At 39.4% G+C, this 16,328-nt stretch overlaps 1 protein-coding gene across 1 annotated transcript; it reads right to left on the bottom strand.

Annotated features, from left to right (window-relative positions):
• Positions 1-5,334: 5,334 nt before the first annotated feature.
• Positions 5,335-14,521, bottom strand: cbx1b (chromobox homolog 1b (HP1 beta homolog Drosophila)). Its single transcript, XM_036531669.1, has 6 exons — positions 14,466-14,521; positions 11,145-11,245; positions 9,317-9,485; positions 8,331-8,496; positions 8,137-8,231; positions 5,335-6,033 (listed from the first exon to the last, which is right to left on the bottom strand). Exons 2-6 carry the CDS (start codon positions 11,191-11,193, stop codon positions 5,889-5,891), a joined length of 624 nt encoding a protein of 207 aa, XP_036387562.1. The 5' UTR covers positions 11,194-11,245; positions 14,466-14,521; the 3' UTR covers positions 5,335-5,888.
• Positions 14,522-16,328: the final 1,807 nt, after the last annotated feature.

A 16,328-nucleotide genomic window follows, 5' to 3' on the forward strand; every position in this document is an offset into this window, starting at 1 on the left:
GTCTGCTTGAAAAAAAATATACACTTGGATTGTACCTGTACATATACCAAAGCACTTTTCTAAGATTGTTACTTCTCAGTATTTTCTTTTTAGATTACTTTGTTCTGTTATGACATTCAATTACATTTGTCCAGTTCTGTAAATATTTTTATGTTTCATGAATTCTGTGTAAGATTTTTCTGTGTACTTCTTTCAGCGTGTTGTCTTACAAAGCCTTTTTCCCCTTGTTTTGATGTTGGTTGTACATTTTTCTCCCTTTGTTTTACTTTGATAAGTTTGCTGGCAATCTGGGATTGTTGTTTTATTAATTAATAAAATGTTTTTATTTTCATGTGTGACTGCTACCGTATGTTACTGTAAAATCAGAAATGTGGGAAAAATAGTGACAAGGACTGGAGCTAAATGCATATATTAGTCATTGTTAGCTTTATAAATTGAACATGATTGAAGAATATTACTATTATACGTACATTGAAAAGATAGACAGCATAAGCATTGTGTGCCACCTGGACAGGTACAGGGTATCAGATGTGAATTTTCTCATAAAACTCTCATCCTGATTTGAGATGGTAGTAAATTGGTCTTCTTGGATCTACAGAATACCTCTTTGTAAAATGAGTATTTTGTAAACAAGATGTGCATTTCAGCCCTACTTTTATGATATTATGATTTATGTCATTTAATATAAAAAAGCACACAGAAGATCCTTTCCATTATTTACCTTTGTAAATCTCCAACAGGAGGTCAACTCAACACACTTGTTCCTTTGACATTATATGCAAACAACATATAATTCTTTTTTTATGGCAATGTAATCTGGAACAAATAGGCTACATGTAGAAGGTGAAGGGTCTTTTAAAAAACTGATGCCACTTGGGGTTCCGAATGGCTAGAGAAGGGCTGACATTTCATTAGTGAAGTACCCAAAGGCAGTGTGGCTGTACCCATGAACAGAATTCTGCTCAGTGGCCATGAATCTCAGCACTCTCCATGCTGATGGCTTTTGCATTACTGCCTGTCGGGTGTGTATTCATTGAAGAGGTTTCACATGGGGCCATGTGTACTTTGGAACCACAGACCTGAGTATTAATGGTATTAATATTACATATGTTGCATCAGCAGTTTCTGTGTGTCATAAACGCCCCCCCCCCTTTCCACCATAACACCAGTTACCTCCTCACCTGCCTGTTAATTCATATGACAGGTGAAAAAATCTTACTGGCTACAAGACAATATCAGTGATATCAAAATGACTTCCAGATTGACTTGTGATTCTAACAGATTTGCACAATTTGTGGCTTGTACACAATACCTTTTTGCTTTGCATTTTTCTGACAAATCCGACTAAGTTCATGTCCAAGCTGCTGGCCAAAAATATCAAAACAATGCACATTCACCAAAATGAATTCCACCCATTGTCTCATAAATCTAGAGTACATTTGAGAACTGATTATTCAAGGGTGTGCAATCAGTGACATACTTTCTCCAGTAAAAGGCAAAAGACCCCTACCAAGAATGATTATTGTTCACTAGTTTATATAATTGTTCAGAAGCATTTATCCAATGATTAAAAAAATCATGATTTGGTGGTGGTTTCTAATGGATAAAATAGCTATTTCTTTTGTAAGCTCTCTGGAGACCTTTGTGATGAGAACACACTGAGAAGTAACATGGAGCATTCTGCTGATGGATGAAACGCCAATGAAAATGAAAGATTATGCTTTTATTTTTACAGAAATTTACATTTAGGAGGTGAATGCAAGGTGAATTAGCTGAGTTTGCAGGCCACCATTAGTTACCCACATATGACCTTATGTTTCATTACTCCAATAAGACTTTCAAAAGAAATTATGCCATTTGTTGGCTGATCTACCTCTTTGTCCTGTAATACCCTGGACTGAATGCATTTTGATCCAGTGTTTGCAAAAGATGGCACAGTTAGTCATTCAAACCTACACTGCTGCCACCACTGAACCATCTGGAAACCTCAGGCCTTTGCTGCCATAGCACCACCTAAGGGTCATTTGTTACTCTACATCTGACTTGGGTCTGTGCTGCTGAAAACAGCGACATGTATTTCACAACTAAAACGAGGTTTTCCATTACTGCAATAGTACACTGGCTTGTTTTGCAGACTTGAAACACCTGTTGCTGTCCCCCAGGTATAAAATTAAGATTTCATAGAATTTGTGTGGGTGAGAGAGGAATAGTTTGATACTTTTCCACAAAGTATGTAAGCCATGATTCCTTCCTTTAAGCGGTCATATGTGCAAATGAGCTAACTTGATGTTAAACTGTCATGAATGCCATGGCAAGTCGTGTAGTACAAGACAAGTGAAGTGCTCAAAGCAAGAATTTGGCCACTGACAATTTAGACTGAAAAGCTAAAATACATGCCCAAGTGGGTGGAGAAAGTGGAAACTGAAGTAATGAAACCCCAGTCCTTGCTATACCAAAAAGGGTTTATTGTCCAAAAACACATACACAAGTCAACATTTGCTAAAACACTTCAAGGATGACGGTACAGATGTTCATGCAACAGAACAGATGTCCATAGTACGTACTCTAAAAAGTTAAACAAGTGTTTCCGTTCCTCTGTGCCTTTATCTGCTGACAAAATCTATTAGAAATGAAAGACCTTGCATTGTTTTGCATTTGAAACTATGAGAACTGCAAAAAATAAAGGGAACATGAGTATGCCACAGTCTGTTAAATATCAAAATACTGAAAATGAGAGTCTATAATCGGTCGAGAATGAAAACAAGATTTGGTAGTGTTAATTGTAGAAATAATGCCCAATATCTTCTATTGAGTCAACACATGAGTTAGCTGAGGCACCAACAATGCTACATGGCACATTCTAACACATGAGTAGAATTACTAAGAGTTACTGAACCCCTTATGATGAAGTTTCCTGTATTAAGGCATGCCCATAATTCATTTTATTAGACACACAAAAAACAAAATGAAAATATAATCACGGACAATCATTATGGGATGCCAGGTATGCCACATAAGTTACTCGGATGCATTGGGTACATACTATTGAATGTGGCTGGAAGTTGAGAAGCTTCACACCACCACAAGCTGGGACAGTCAGCTGAAAACTTCCATGGAACCCCTCTGCTGTGATAGTTATGAATGTGGAAGTGCCAGGTGTAATCCAAGGCGAGGTAATGTTTGATTCATTTAGTGCTACACATAGGACAGATATTTTCCCTGATTTTCAAACATTGTTTGATGGGATAGCATTGTGGGGAATTACTGGTGCGTGTTTGTTTTGGAAATTTGATTAACAGGGTTCAGTAACACCATGAGAATCCTCCATACACTCTTTTTAGGATCATTCTATTCTTGTCTGAGCTGAGGTAAATCACCCTGGTCAAGAAGGCCTTTAACACACACTGTTGGTTGCAACGGGCCTTTACTACCACTTAATGTTCTATATTTTTATTTATACTGGGATTCCCTAGAATTCCTGATTTTCTTCAAAAATATATCACCGGTATCTGGGAAACCACAAAAAATATATATATATATATATCACCGGTATCTGGGAATCCACAAAATGGAAAAAAAAATGAAAGATATTTCTGGCCAGTGTGTTTCAGCAGGAAACCAAGTGCATGGACAGATTTGGCCTGACTGACTGATCATTTTAGCACAGAGACTAAGCACATGTCAAAATCACAAAGTAACAATGGAATGGAGAGTTGATCTTTCACTTTAGCCAGAGTTGGTTGAGTTTTAGTCTACTCTGAAATTGTTTCAAATCAGAGAAACAAACTGAAATTGTTCATTTTAATTGTGAAGTTTAATGACACTCACTAGATTAAAAAGATAAGTTTGTTTACTGTTGTACTTGTTTTTAAACAGCTCTGCTAAAGTAAGATGTCACTGGCAGGTAAAGCCAGAGGCTGAGCTTGTCACAAAAATCCACAAAAAGCTTTGTAGTTTTTCCTTGAAACTACTTCCCAACAGTTACCAAAAAACATATTCACTTATAAAAGCACAATAAATTATGAGTATTTCCAATATACAGTCTCTACGCTCCTGAGGAATACCCAGCACTGTTCATTTGTAGAAATGGCACAGCACACAGCACGCTGTGTGTATGTGTATGAAAGGACTTGAGCAATTATTATTGTAGCTCCACTTGCATCATTGGTTTTTAAAGTCTTCACGTTAGGGTTAGGGTTCTTTCAGGAATGCTAGTATTGCCCACAGGATGTATGACTTTTCCCAGGATTTGAAAATATTAGGAAGCTGTGAAACCACCTATAATACTGCATTAATCTGACATGACTGCTTTACTCTTACTAAAACATGCTTTACTATACATTTACCTAAAAGAAAATATATAGCAAGTTTATATCTACACCCAAAAGAACCTCAACTATGGGCATTGTTCTTTTGCTTTGCCATCCATTAAAAAATAGTGTTTTTTTTAGATATAATAAAAAGCTTATATACATGTATATACATATAATGACATGATCGGAATTGGTGAAACAGCATTTCACACTTTGTTAAAATAAGACACCTGCACTGAGAGGAGTTAGATCTTGGAAAGGGTCAGGACAGCAGGTATTTTGGAATCCGTGGGCTCCCATTTGCCGCTGTACCCTGATCTCATCCACTCAAACTCTTGAAGGGTCACATGGATGATCAGCACAACACACTGTTCACTGCATTACGTTGTTCACTGCCACACCGTTTCTCCTACTGACGACCATTTAGTTCCAAACAGCTGTATGTCTGAGATGGATTTGCAAGTACAGAGAGCAAATGGTTGCCAGCTCTAGGGCCAGATTCTTGAAAAGTTCTTGAGAAAAAAGATCATCTTATTCTTCTGTTTTGTATATTTGAACTTAGCAAATTTTCAAGAGAACAGTAATTCACCAACAGGTTACTTCCTATGGAGAAAGTTATGAAAATACAAAATTTAGGCACATTTTTTCCTGGAAAATTGCACAGTTTAGCTTACAATAGATTCATAACAAAAAAAATTCAATTTTGTTTTCTATAAGTATAGGTAAAATGTAAGTAACCTTTCCACCGAGGTCTAATTTTCCCAAGAGGATAGTTTTCCTCAATTAAATTGTGTGTTTCATACCACATTTAACCTGCACTTTTAATGTTAGCAAGGTAGTGCATTATACAACTCATTAGTTAACTTGGCCACCAGTGGAAAGCATCAGGTGTTACTCAATTACTTAATTAGCTAAGTAAGTTTTCATTATTTCATGCTACACTGTGAACACCATTATTCAATGTCTTTTCACTTTACAAAACTTTAAGTTTTAAGATAAACATTTATAAAGTTGGTTGGAAAATTTGGAGAACTAAATCTGTAAAAGTTTTATGAACAATACAAATACTCTCATTTGAACCTCCATTAAATTTTATGAGCCATTTCAGGAATCCGGCCACTAGTCTCAGGGAGCACAGGATTTTGCCCTTTCAACTCTCCACACCCATTTCTAGCCACATATGTGCTACAGCTTGGAAGTCATCTGTTAGATGTTAACTTGTATTGTCCGTTACTGGCGGAGCCAGTTGAGAAGCATCTCAAAACCAGCCCCAGCTACAGCTCTCCAAGACCAGAGATGGCCAGCCATCCAACAGATTCAGTATCCAAGACAGAAAAGGGATACTGCATTCCGGCTCCCCACCAACTAAGCTGCTGAAAAGGAGAGGCGTGGTCAGTCTCAGCTTTGCCATGGTACTGCCACCTGCAGGTCATGCCCCTTCCCTGCCCCTAAACTCCACACGGCCTCTAAGCTTTGAAGCCCATTTCCACAGTCCGGTGTTTCTGAGAAAGCAGGAAGATAAAAGAAAGAAAAAGATGGGCTTCTGTGACCCTGTGTCATCTCTCCGTCCCCCACCTAGTTCTTGTCATTCTTCTTCTCCTCCTCCTCAGTGGGGTAGGAGTGCCACGTCAGCCGCTCCTCATAGAAGGAAATCACCACTTGTGGACACTTCACGTTTGCCTCCTTTGCTGGTACCAAGTCTGCCTCATCTGAGTTCTTCCTGTGGGAGGGAAGGAGCACGGAAGAGAAGAGAGAAACTGTAATGCAACTGTAATGCCACAAAGGGTCAGACAGTAATTAGGGCTGAGCGATATGGCCTATAAATAATATTGCAATACTTTTGGGCTATATCGCGATACACAATAAATATCTCGATATTTTGAAACCTCCTCTAAAGCATGTCATAAATGCTTGATTTAACCCCTTGATGCATACAATCACACCAGTATGATGATTCTAGTAGTCCCTGCAACATATGTCTGCATTAAAACATCAGGGCTCCAGGCTAACTTTTATACTGGCAGCACTGGTGCTACAACCTTTCTCAGGTGGTCGCACCAGCACATGATTTGGTCGCACCCTTTTTTGTTGGTTTAGTTGGTGACATCATCGCCTGTGTTTTCCGTGCTGACTCGGAATGCTCAGACATGTAGCCTAAGCTATGTTGCTTTACTGAACTGAACAATAGAGATGGCAACACCTTCACGACCAAAGACCTCAAAGGTGTAGCAGCATTCCACTCTTAACCCTTTCGCACGTAACTGATTTTTTATGCTATGTAGCGTGCATGTTACGGTACATGGTTCATTATGCTTTCATTAGTGTTATTAAGCTTCTTGTAGTTTTCAGTTAGCATTTGCTATATTTTTTAATGTTAAATCACTGTTTCCTCAAAGCTAAAATTAGCTAGAATTTTTCCAATCTAGTTTTCAAATTGCACCGTTTTTAGTATACGTGCTAAACGGCTAATCACACCAGTGTGGCAGTACGCGCGAAAGGGTTAACTCTGCCAAGACGGTTGTGAACTGCAACATTTGCAAACCTAACCTTGCCTGGCATGGGAGCACATCAGTTATGCTCGAGCATAAGTAGCAAATAATAACCAGAGCCTGTCTGCTACTTAGAAATTCTCTGCTTAAACGTTGCATCGTTGTCATGGCGACATTGATGGCTGGAGATACTGTTGCTGCCAAGTGCAAAAGTTTAAAGAACCCCAGAGAATTTGATACTTTCTAAATTGCGAAAGTTTCTACAACTCGTGTCTATGAATGCATGCCCAATGCGTGTTGCATTCGAATTAATTCGAACAAGTTATGGTTTTCCTGAATCTCGTAATGCTACCATAGATGCTCTCTTCAAAGGAAGCAGACTTTGAAGCAACTGCCCTCACTGAATTAGCCCTAGTAACTATTCATTAAAAGACACATTTTTGAATGAAGTTCTCATCTTTATTGTCTTTATTGTCAGTTAGCATATGCCTAAAACAACCTCAAGTTAAATTTAAAAGCCGATAGAAAAATAAAAACCATTGAGTAATTCATAATCCGAACAGTCGAATATTTGTTTCAATAATCGATAGATTATTCACCTATCAAAATAGTCGTTAGTTGCAGCCCTAATTGACAGTGACTCGAGACTTGATATTTGCAAAACATTTTAATCGGAACATTAAGTTTCCCTCGTACCGCAACCATGGGTACTGCGTTAGCTATTGTGGTTGAACCACGGGTACTGCGTTAGCTATTGTGGTTGAAAGTAGTACTACTTTTTCTTCACTGGCTCAGTCGGTCTCTCCCTGCCTGCACCTGCACTCTCCCTGCAGCCGACACTCATCATCAGTTGTGTCTGAGCCTCCTCCTCTCTCTCCTCCTTTTGTTTTTTAACCCTTTTACGTGTATGGTCACACCGGTGTGATTAGCCATTTAGCGCGTATGCTAAAACCGGTGCGATTAGAACACGAGATTGGAAAAATTCTAGCCAATTCTAGCTTTGAGGAAACAGTGATTTAACATTAAAAAACATAGCAAATGCGGCAGTGAAAACTGAGAAGCTTAACAACACTAATGAAAACATAACAAACCATGTAACGTAACGCACACTACATAGCACAAAATAAGTTACGTGAGAAAAGGGTTAAAAATAATCAGCTATAGACCGCTTCATCTTTGGAACACGGTAACAGCTAAATGGACTACTTTCAACCACAATGGCTAACGCAGTACCTGTGCCAGAGGGGCACCAAAACAGCCTAATGATCATCATGCACTCGCACGAATGCGACCACGTGAAATATTAACTCGCACAATCTCAATAAATATTTCACCATTTCATGAGGAACATGAGCTCTCCGCTGGAGTCAGTTGCCCCGATGATGCGCTCTGGGTCTAGACCTCGAGCAAAGCCACGGAGCTTCTCAGGCTGGAAGAGATAAGGTAGTGTGAATCAATTTGCTGCAGACCAGGGACAGACAAAGAAATACTGTTTGGCCTCCTCCTCCACCGGGCGGTGAGCGCTCACCTCATCTTTCTTTTTCTTGGGTCGGCTCTCTTCTCCTACCCCCTCTGTGTCCGACTCAGCCTTTCTCTTGCCCCCAGTCTCATGTGCCGTCTTTTGGGACTGCAGGAACTCTGCAATCAGGTCTGGGCAGTCCAGGTTGTCCTCTGGCTCCCACGTGTTATCCTCACTGGAGTGTCCACACACATACACACACATCCATTTTACACAGTTTTCTCAGAATGTCATACATTGAAAAGTCAATACTGTGAAGGCACATTATGCCACAGAATACCTTAAACTGCTATCATTCCTTATTGCTCGACCATTTAATTAACACCACCCCTAAATGGACACCTCCCTTGAACGAACAGCAAGATTTGTAATAAGTGCAGTAGTGACTACATGGTAGTACTGGGGACAGCTCCAGTTCCCATTTTCACAGAAGTCCATCTTACTGGGTTAGTTGTGGGTTGTTTGTTCAGTGGTGTTGTGCACCAAAGAACTGGTACAAAGGTTATGCATTCAAATATAAAAAGGGGGATGATAATCTCACAATAAGAGGATAAACTTGGGGAGGTAAGAAAACTGAAGTGCTCACAGCAACAACTGCAGGAGACGGTACTTTAACTGGGAGTTAAACACAGGACTGAAAGGCTGACTGGAATCCAGGCTAGCTCAACACAACCAATAATATAGCTCAAAAAATCATGGAAACTACTTCAGGTCTCTCATGGTGCACTTAAAGTACAGTGCTCAAGTACAGTTGTTATGAATCATAACCAGTGCCATTACTGCAAATCTTCAAAGCCTAACAATATTCATATCAAACCACATACTGAAAATTATGTGATACATGCAGAGTGAAAATAGTTTTACTGACTTCTTTTAAAAAAGGCAAGAATAAAAAGCAAGGCACAAATAAACCGGTGTAAAATGGCATCTATTAATCACACTAAAAACCAGTCAACTGTGAGTATGCTTTACACAGTGTTCTTCTATATACTCACTTAGAGAAGCCCTTCCACTTGAGCAGGTACTCCACCTTGCCCTTCATCACCCTTCTATCCAGCACCTTCTCCACCACATACTCCTCCTCTTCCTCTACCACCTCCTCCACCTTCTTCTTGTTCTGCCTCTTCCCGGTGGTCGCCGCCAGCTTGGCCTCTGATTGGGGGGCTGCAGAGGAAAGCAAAATGACACAGGGCGACCTATCATTGGTCTAGAAGTGCCAATGCTGCCTCTCAAACTAAACAGCTTACAGTGTTATCAAAATTATCAAAATTTTGAGCTTACAGCTTACACTGTAAGCTCAAAATTTTTTTGCGGTTGAATTTTGCAGTCCACACAAAGCCTCCACCGCTAACATCAGGTTAAATAGTTTAGGGAAACACATTAGCATCAAATAGGACAACAATGACACTGTACAGTAAAAACAAGACAGCCATTAAAGGGTGACAAAACACATACTAAACACCCTGTTAGGCTATGTGCGGTACTGACCTGGGGTCACCATAAATCGTTGTTTGTAATTTATTATGAGAGAGCCTCACCTAGGTAGTATGGATTTATTCATGTGGACAAGAACACGCCTAAACCATAACCCCAGACAGACTACATCTTAAGGGTTTTGTTCAACTAGCGTGTACTGTTTGTCATTCAAACAAACACTGCTAGACAAGTCAGACTAAATTACTCTAAGCATTACTCTACTGGCATCTTCTGTCTCACTACAATGCATGGAAGGTAGGGGGAGACCCATTTCACAGGCTCAGAATAGCCTTAAAATAGGACTTAATCCTACAAAAATCCTACAGCAAGGGCACATTAATGGGCTTTTATGCATTTGTGCCCACTGCACTACATAAATATGTCTCCCATAAAGGAGTATTCTCCCTGGTTTCAGCTCAAAACATTTCACCTGTTTTCAAATTAGAGAGGTATTTAACAGTAGGATCGTGACCTGTGCATTTAAATTGTGGACAACTGATGCAATTATATTTTTATGCTGATGAAGTGTTTTTTGTCCAATTGTCGGCATCCAAGTTGACAAAAAAAAAACAAAAAAAAACGACAGAGCAACCAATTTATGTCTACGCCAAAAACAATATTCTTGTACACTGTGAAATCTGCCATTTTCTAGTCAAAAGTCAAAACGCAACTTAAACCTTTGTGCAACACGTACAATACATTTTTACTTTATATACGACACCACTGCATATGTGTACTATTAACAGTCACAAGCATATGTGTCTCAATATCACTTTACATTTGATGTCAGACTTCACCATCACATAAAGCAGCTGGTTGGGCCCATCACTAAAAATTCAAGGCAGTACATGGTAATGACTGCCTTTAACCCTGAGTTAGTCTCATGTATATCAGTTCAGAGAATCCAACCACCATTATTTCACCAGTCCATGCATTTGAAACAGAATGTATCTTGATAAACATAACCATTTCATTCGGATTTAAGTAGCTGTAGGGATACATTATGTTCTAGTTGCTGTAGTTGGAGGGGGCATTTCTGCTAGAGCCTAAGAAGTGCATCGCTTAAGCTTTATGACTTCACAGAAAACTCTAAAGAATGAAATCAGTTAATGTGAAAGATGGCCAGCATGTGGCAACAACAGTGCCAAAGGAACAGGGATAAAACAGAACAAATTCTTATCCAATGCAGTAGAGGTGTCAAAATGTTTTGAACTGAAGAGCCAAGAGCCATCTTTTTTCAAAGGCCGCCGCTCCCCCACCCCAACCCCCCGATCCTTTGCCCACTCCCCAACACTGAAAAGACAAAACACTGGAGCAGACTGTACATAGAATAAAGTTATCTCAGACCTTCTGTAAGAGTGGGAGCATCGTTAGGGGGTTCCGAGGGCTGGCTCATTCTCAGCAGGACAGAGTCAATGGAACCAGCAGGTTCCCTGTCAATGTCAACACTGTGGGTGGGGGGTCAGGGGTCAACACGGCAGCAAGGAGAAAAGCACAGGGATGGAGAGAATGAAGTGGTAAGAACACATGGCATCATCTCAGTCATCGGGGCTTTGGGTCAGCATGTTGTGCATCAAGCTGGTTTCATCCACAACCTCGGGTTGGAGAAATCCCTGCAAATGCTGACAGGTAAATGTTTTTGCTTTGCTGTAGGACACAAGTTTGTTCACTCATTTCCATTTTGCGATTGATGTCCGACGCTTGGCCCAACCCCGAGGTCCACGCACTGAGCGCAGCATAAAATGGAAACATTTCTCTAGGTCAAAGGAATAGTATAATGGACAACGACACCTGCCCTGGTCCTTAAGTGGTTGACCTTCACACTCAACGGTAACTTTTCCAGCCGATATTCTGAGACTGGGACACCTCCTGTCTACATGAAATTGTGTCTCACAAATGAATGACCCCAAGCTGAATACAGTTTATGTCAGAGTGGGGTTACAACACATGTATAGAACTGATATGCATGCCCTGCAAGAGAACTAAAGATGTCTACCCATTTTGTGACATTATGATGTTAACTCATTAACTAGTCACTAGCAACACCAAGGTCATTACGGTGTAGAAGAAGCCAATCAGAAAGTCAACGAAGATTGCTTAAGCTCAGATCTGCATTGTTCTTTTTATCCATGTATACACTCTTCAAAAAAAGACTGATGCTCATGTGATAAGGGCAAAGCCCCATATTCAAATCACACCCACACAAAAATAGATCTCATGACACCTCCCTTTGTCAGGTGTAATATCATTATATTACATTATTGTCATTTAGCAGACACTCTTAGCCAGAGTGACTTACATACGTTACAATTTGTAAATGTTATCCATTTATACAGCTGGATATTTACTGAGACAATTCTGGGTTAAGGACCTTGCTCACAGGTACAATGGCAGTGCCTCAGCAGGGAACCGAACCAGCAACATTCTGGTTACAAGTCCTGCTCCTTACCACCACACTACACTGCCACCCCTACAGATGCATATGATCAGCTCATGTCACGTAATATCATGTCAAATCCATACACAATGTAAAATTACTATCCAGTGTTGCGTTTTGCACAACTGACAATAAGAAAACTGTACACATTAATTATGCATTTAATCATATGCAGATTAAAGTATTCATTTCTATTAGCTAGTATTAAGATCTAGTAGCCACGTTTATTTACTTTATAGACTCCCCAAAAACCTTTGTCAGAAGTTATATTTGCAACTTATGATACTTTATAACATTTGATTAACTATCACTGTGCGAGAGAGTGGGTAAATGTTTAGTTAGGAACTACTGGAATCAGGTAAAGGAGATCCAAAAATTCCTTTTGGCAGTTGGCTATTTCCTGTACATGCCATTAAGAGCAAATATTGACACCTCTCAGTAAACAAAAGATCTTCATTATGAGTGATGGACTGAAAGTGCACACAGCTATTGAACCCTGACAACTTTTTTTAAACGTTACACACTCACATTACAGCTATCGATTAATGACAAAATGACAAAACATACCACATATATGTGGTGGAAAACTAGACTCAGTGCGGGCCAGTTGGGCTCAGGGTTCCCTCCGCACTTTTCAGTACTTCTTCAATAAAACAAGTAAAATCCACAGAGTCTGATGTAATTAGGTTTACTGCATATGCTTCAACTCACATACAATAAACCAGGCTGGTCTGCGCGGAGCAAATCCAAAGCACCTTCTGAATGCACTCTCTTTTATACTTTTCTCCTAACCCCTCCTGTCGTGGAACTCAAACGCAAACTTCTTCTTCAGTTTCACACCCCATCGCCTTGTACACCGTTATCTCCCACTCTGGCATCGTGCCCACTCCCCTGTACACCATTATCTTCAAGGCTGCACATATCTAAAATATAAAAATAAATAAAAATTAACAGTCCTGCCTTGGCTGCGCACCAGTATTGCCAAGGCCACACATCTGTTATATTAAAAAATAACTGATTACTTACTTTGGCCTAACTGACATCTACTTGGCATTATTATTTCCACAAGTCACACCCCTTCAGTAGAAAACACATCAGGTGTTGACAGGTGTTGAGATATGACACTAAGCAGTCTCTTGTATAACACTGAACAAAATAAGAATCCCAATATTTGCAACCCCTTCATCACAGAGTTCTATTATTTTAATATTAAACTCAATATCCATCTTCTGGGCAATGTCCGGACAGTGTCTAACTCCCATTAACAGCCCCAACAAAAGGCCGCACTCTGCAACTTACGGCATACAGATATCTCACAGCTGCATACCCCTCCCACAGTCTCCTGTTTTAGTTTATGCTCACATGCAAACAAAGTATAATAGGATACATATTGTTTGTCTAAGGCTAACATATTGGATTGTCTGGTTTCCTTATACACTTCCAGACCTCCACATACATAGTAAAAATAGAGTAAATGGCTGATTTAATATGTCAATAACTGTGGTTAAAATAAAAAAAAACTGACATCTATTTTCCACCACAGTAATTCTGAACATATAGCCATAAACCAACCGACGTGTGTATATTAACAAAGCACATTATCATTTAAAAGTACCTAAATCGGATGGTGGTGGATCGCCAGTTTGCTAGGTCAAGAGTTGCAGCACCTAACAGCGGACTGCACCGCACACATATCACTGAATTTCCCGTTGTTACATTAGCAATGATAGAGCGTTGAGGGTTACATTGTTTTATATTCAAACGTTGAGCATCTTATAATGAACACTACTAGAACATCGGTACGGCTATGTACTTCTTGCGGGAAACATGGAAGCAAAAGATTCTGGGGCACCCATCTGGCAAAAAAAAATTAAAAGAAGCCCTTCCTCAGCTTACTGATAATAACTGCAGACAACAGCAACTGTTTTACCTGCGAAACTGTTCAAGCAGATCTAAAACCGTTTCTATGGACTCACGTGCCCCAGAACTGCCAAACATCTCTGTTTCGTTGTCTGATATAACTACGTGCACTAGCTCGGTTCGCGCGATCTCCTGATGGAGCGTGGTGGGCTACTACCCGCCTGTATTCCTCCATGTTTAATTGGTCCACAACCACATTAGCTGCATGGTTAAACGCAAAGTAAATCAATGCAGCGCTTTCAAACATCGCATTAAAAAGTTGCATACCACCACATCGCGGCGTCTCCAGAATATAATAAAATGCATCTTACCTTCAGCTAGCCAAAACACCAGTTTGTATTCGATAGTAAAAAAAAAAAAAAAAAAGAAGAAGGAAAGAAAAAAAAGAAAACAAAACAGTCAACTAGTGTTATAAGCTATCATTAAAAAACTGGATTTTGTTCTGTTGGGCGGTTAAGTAATTAATCACTGGTTTAAGAAAAAAATCGGGGGGTAACAAACTAGCAAGCTAGCTGTTTCCCTCTATTTCTCTGTTCTTGAAACAATAGGCATCCAATGCATCCACGATCGACTACGAGTGCCTCACCAACCCGCCAGCTTCTATTACGCAAGCGTGCGATTGGAAGTTAAAAGGATCCCGGGAGTTGATGTTTCTCTCTTATATTCATTTAACTATAAAGGTAATATGAGGGCAAGATAAATGATAGAGGGCATATGTAGCATATTAACAGTATTATTGTAGGTGTACTATTCTACCTGAACACTAATGTAAAACAAAGTTATGTTAATAATAAGGTGGCTGGTTGGATTCTCTGCTGGGCCACTGCTGCTGTACCCTAGACCAAAGTACTTAACCTCCAATGGCCTCCATAAATATCCAGCTGTATAGAGGGATAAATCTGTAAGTTGCTCTTGATAACAGCATCTGCTAAATAACAGTAATGTAATATAATGTAATGTCGTCATTAATCCTGACACCAGTAAATGGTGTTTGATTTAGCTATTACACTACTTCATTACATTTTTACTTAGCAGATGCTCTTATGAAGAGCAACTCACATTTTACAATTCAATATTATTATTCTATTCCTCAACAGTATTATCAGAAAGATATTATATTTTAACTTTTGAGATTATCTCCAATATTAGTGTACTCCAGTAGTCTCCTAAATTGTAATATTGTTGGTTGCAATTGTACTTAGGTTCTATGCATTCATTTTAGGTGGAGAGTCTGCATTAACCAAGTAACACTGATGCTGCAGTGACTTTAATTATGGCATTGAAATGACTTAGGCTACTGCCACTATATGTACATATGCACAAAAAAACACAGCACATAAGCACAAAATGCATGGTGCACAAAACATATGCACAAAAAATGGCTGCAACATTGTCAACTCCCCTGTCTGCAAATTTGTAGAGCACATTAAAGTCAGAGGTTGGGAGGATGGAGAAAAGTATGGTGCGGGATCATAATTATGAAATGAAAGTAGACAAGGCCAGATGAGGGGGTGAATGGTGTAGGCTGCCCACTGCTCTCTGTGGTCCAGCAGCACACCATTCATCTAGATTGCACAGCATATTGTTGTGGTCTTTATCTCCCCCAGGGCCTACTTGTTATTTCTCCACCTTTTTCTTTCCTTTTTTCTGTAAACTAAGTGGTGTCTAGCGACTCTTCCTGTTATGTAGATTGCTTGATCTAGCCTAGCTAGATCACGGAAAATGGTTTCTGTTATTTTGCAATGATCAGACAGTGAGTTAGATTCCTAATGTGCCATGTATGTTTTGCATTCACTTTAAACATGGGAAATAATTGAGACTTTACACAGTTTATCAGTAAAACATGCTAGCAAGGTACTTTTGAAGTGCAAAAATATATAAATAACTAAAACCTATTAAAAGCTAGCTAGTAAGCTACATGGTGCAGCTTTTTAGTTTTCCCAAACGCTTAAGTAAGAGGGCATTTCAAAATCAACGGCTGCTTCGAAAATGCACAATTGCCAACAAAAGAGGAAACAATATTAAATGCTGTAAATTAAGTTTCTAAATAAACGCATAGTACTAAACTAGACATACTACAGCATTATAAATGCCAAGTAAGCCGTTTGTGGCTTCAAAGCTCTAGAACAGGACATTGTTTACTTATTTATTTTTGTAGGATATCATACCTATGA

This window comes from Megalops cyprinoides, chromosome 1 (genome assembly GCF_013368585.1).
Source record: "Megalops cyprinoides isolate fMegCyp1 chromosome 1, fMegCyp1.pri, whole genome shotgun sequence".
Lineage (NCBI taxonomy): Eukaryota > Metazoa > Chordata > Actinopteri > Elopiformes > Megalopidae > Megalops > Megalops cyprinoides.

What these genes read in the sequence shown, in the direction of transcription:
- cbx1b (XM_036531669.1), bottom strand. Translation starts at nt 11,193, where the DNA reads ATGAGCCAGCCCTCGGAACCCCCTAACGATGCTCCCACTCTTACAGAA. An exon ending in AAGTGGAAGGGCTTCTCTAA is followed by an intron (nt 8,497 to 9,316) that starts GTGAGTATATAG and finishes TGGACACTCCAG; the next exon opens with TGAGGATAACACGTGGGAGC. An exon ending in CCAAGAAAAAGAAAGATGAG is followed by an intron (nt 8,232 to 8,330) that starts GTGAGCGCTCAC and finishes TATCTCTTCCAG; the next exon opens with CCTGAGAAGCTCCGTGGCTT.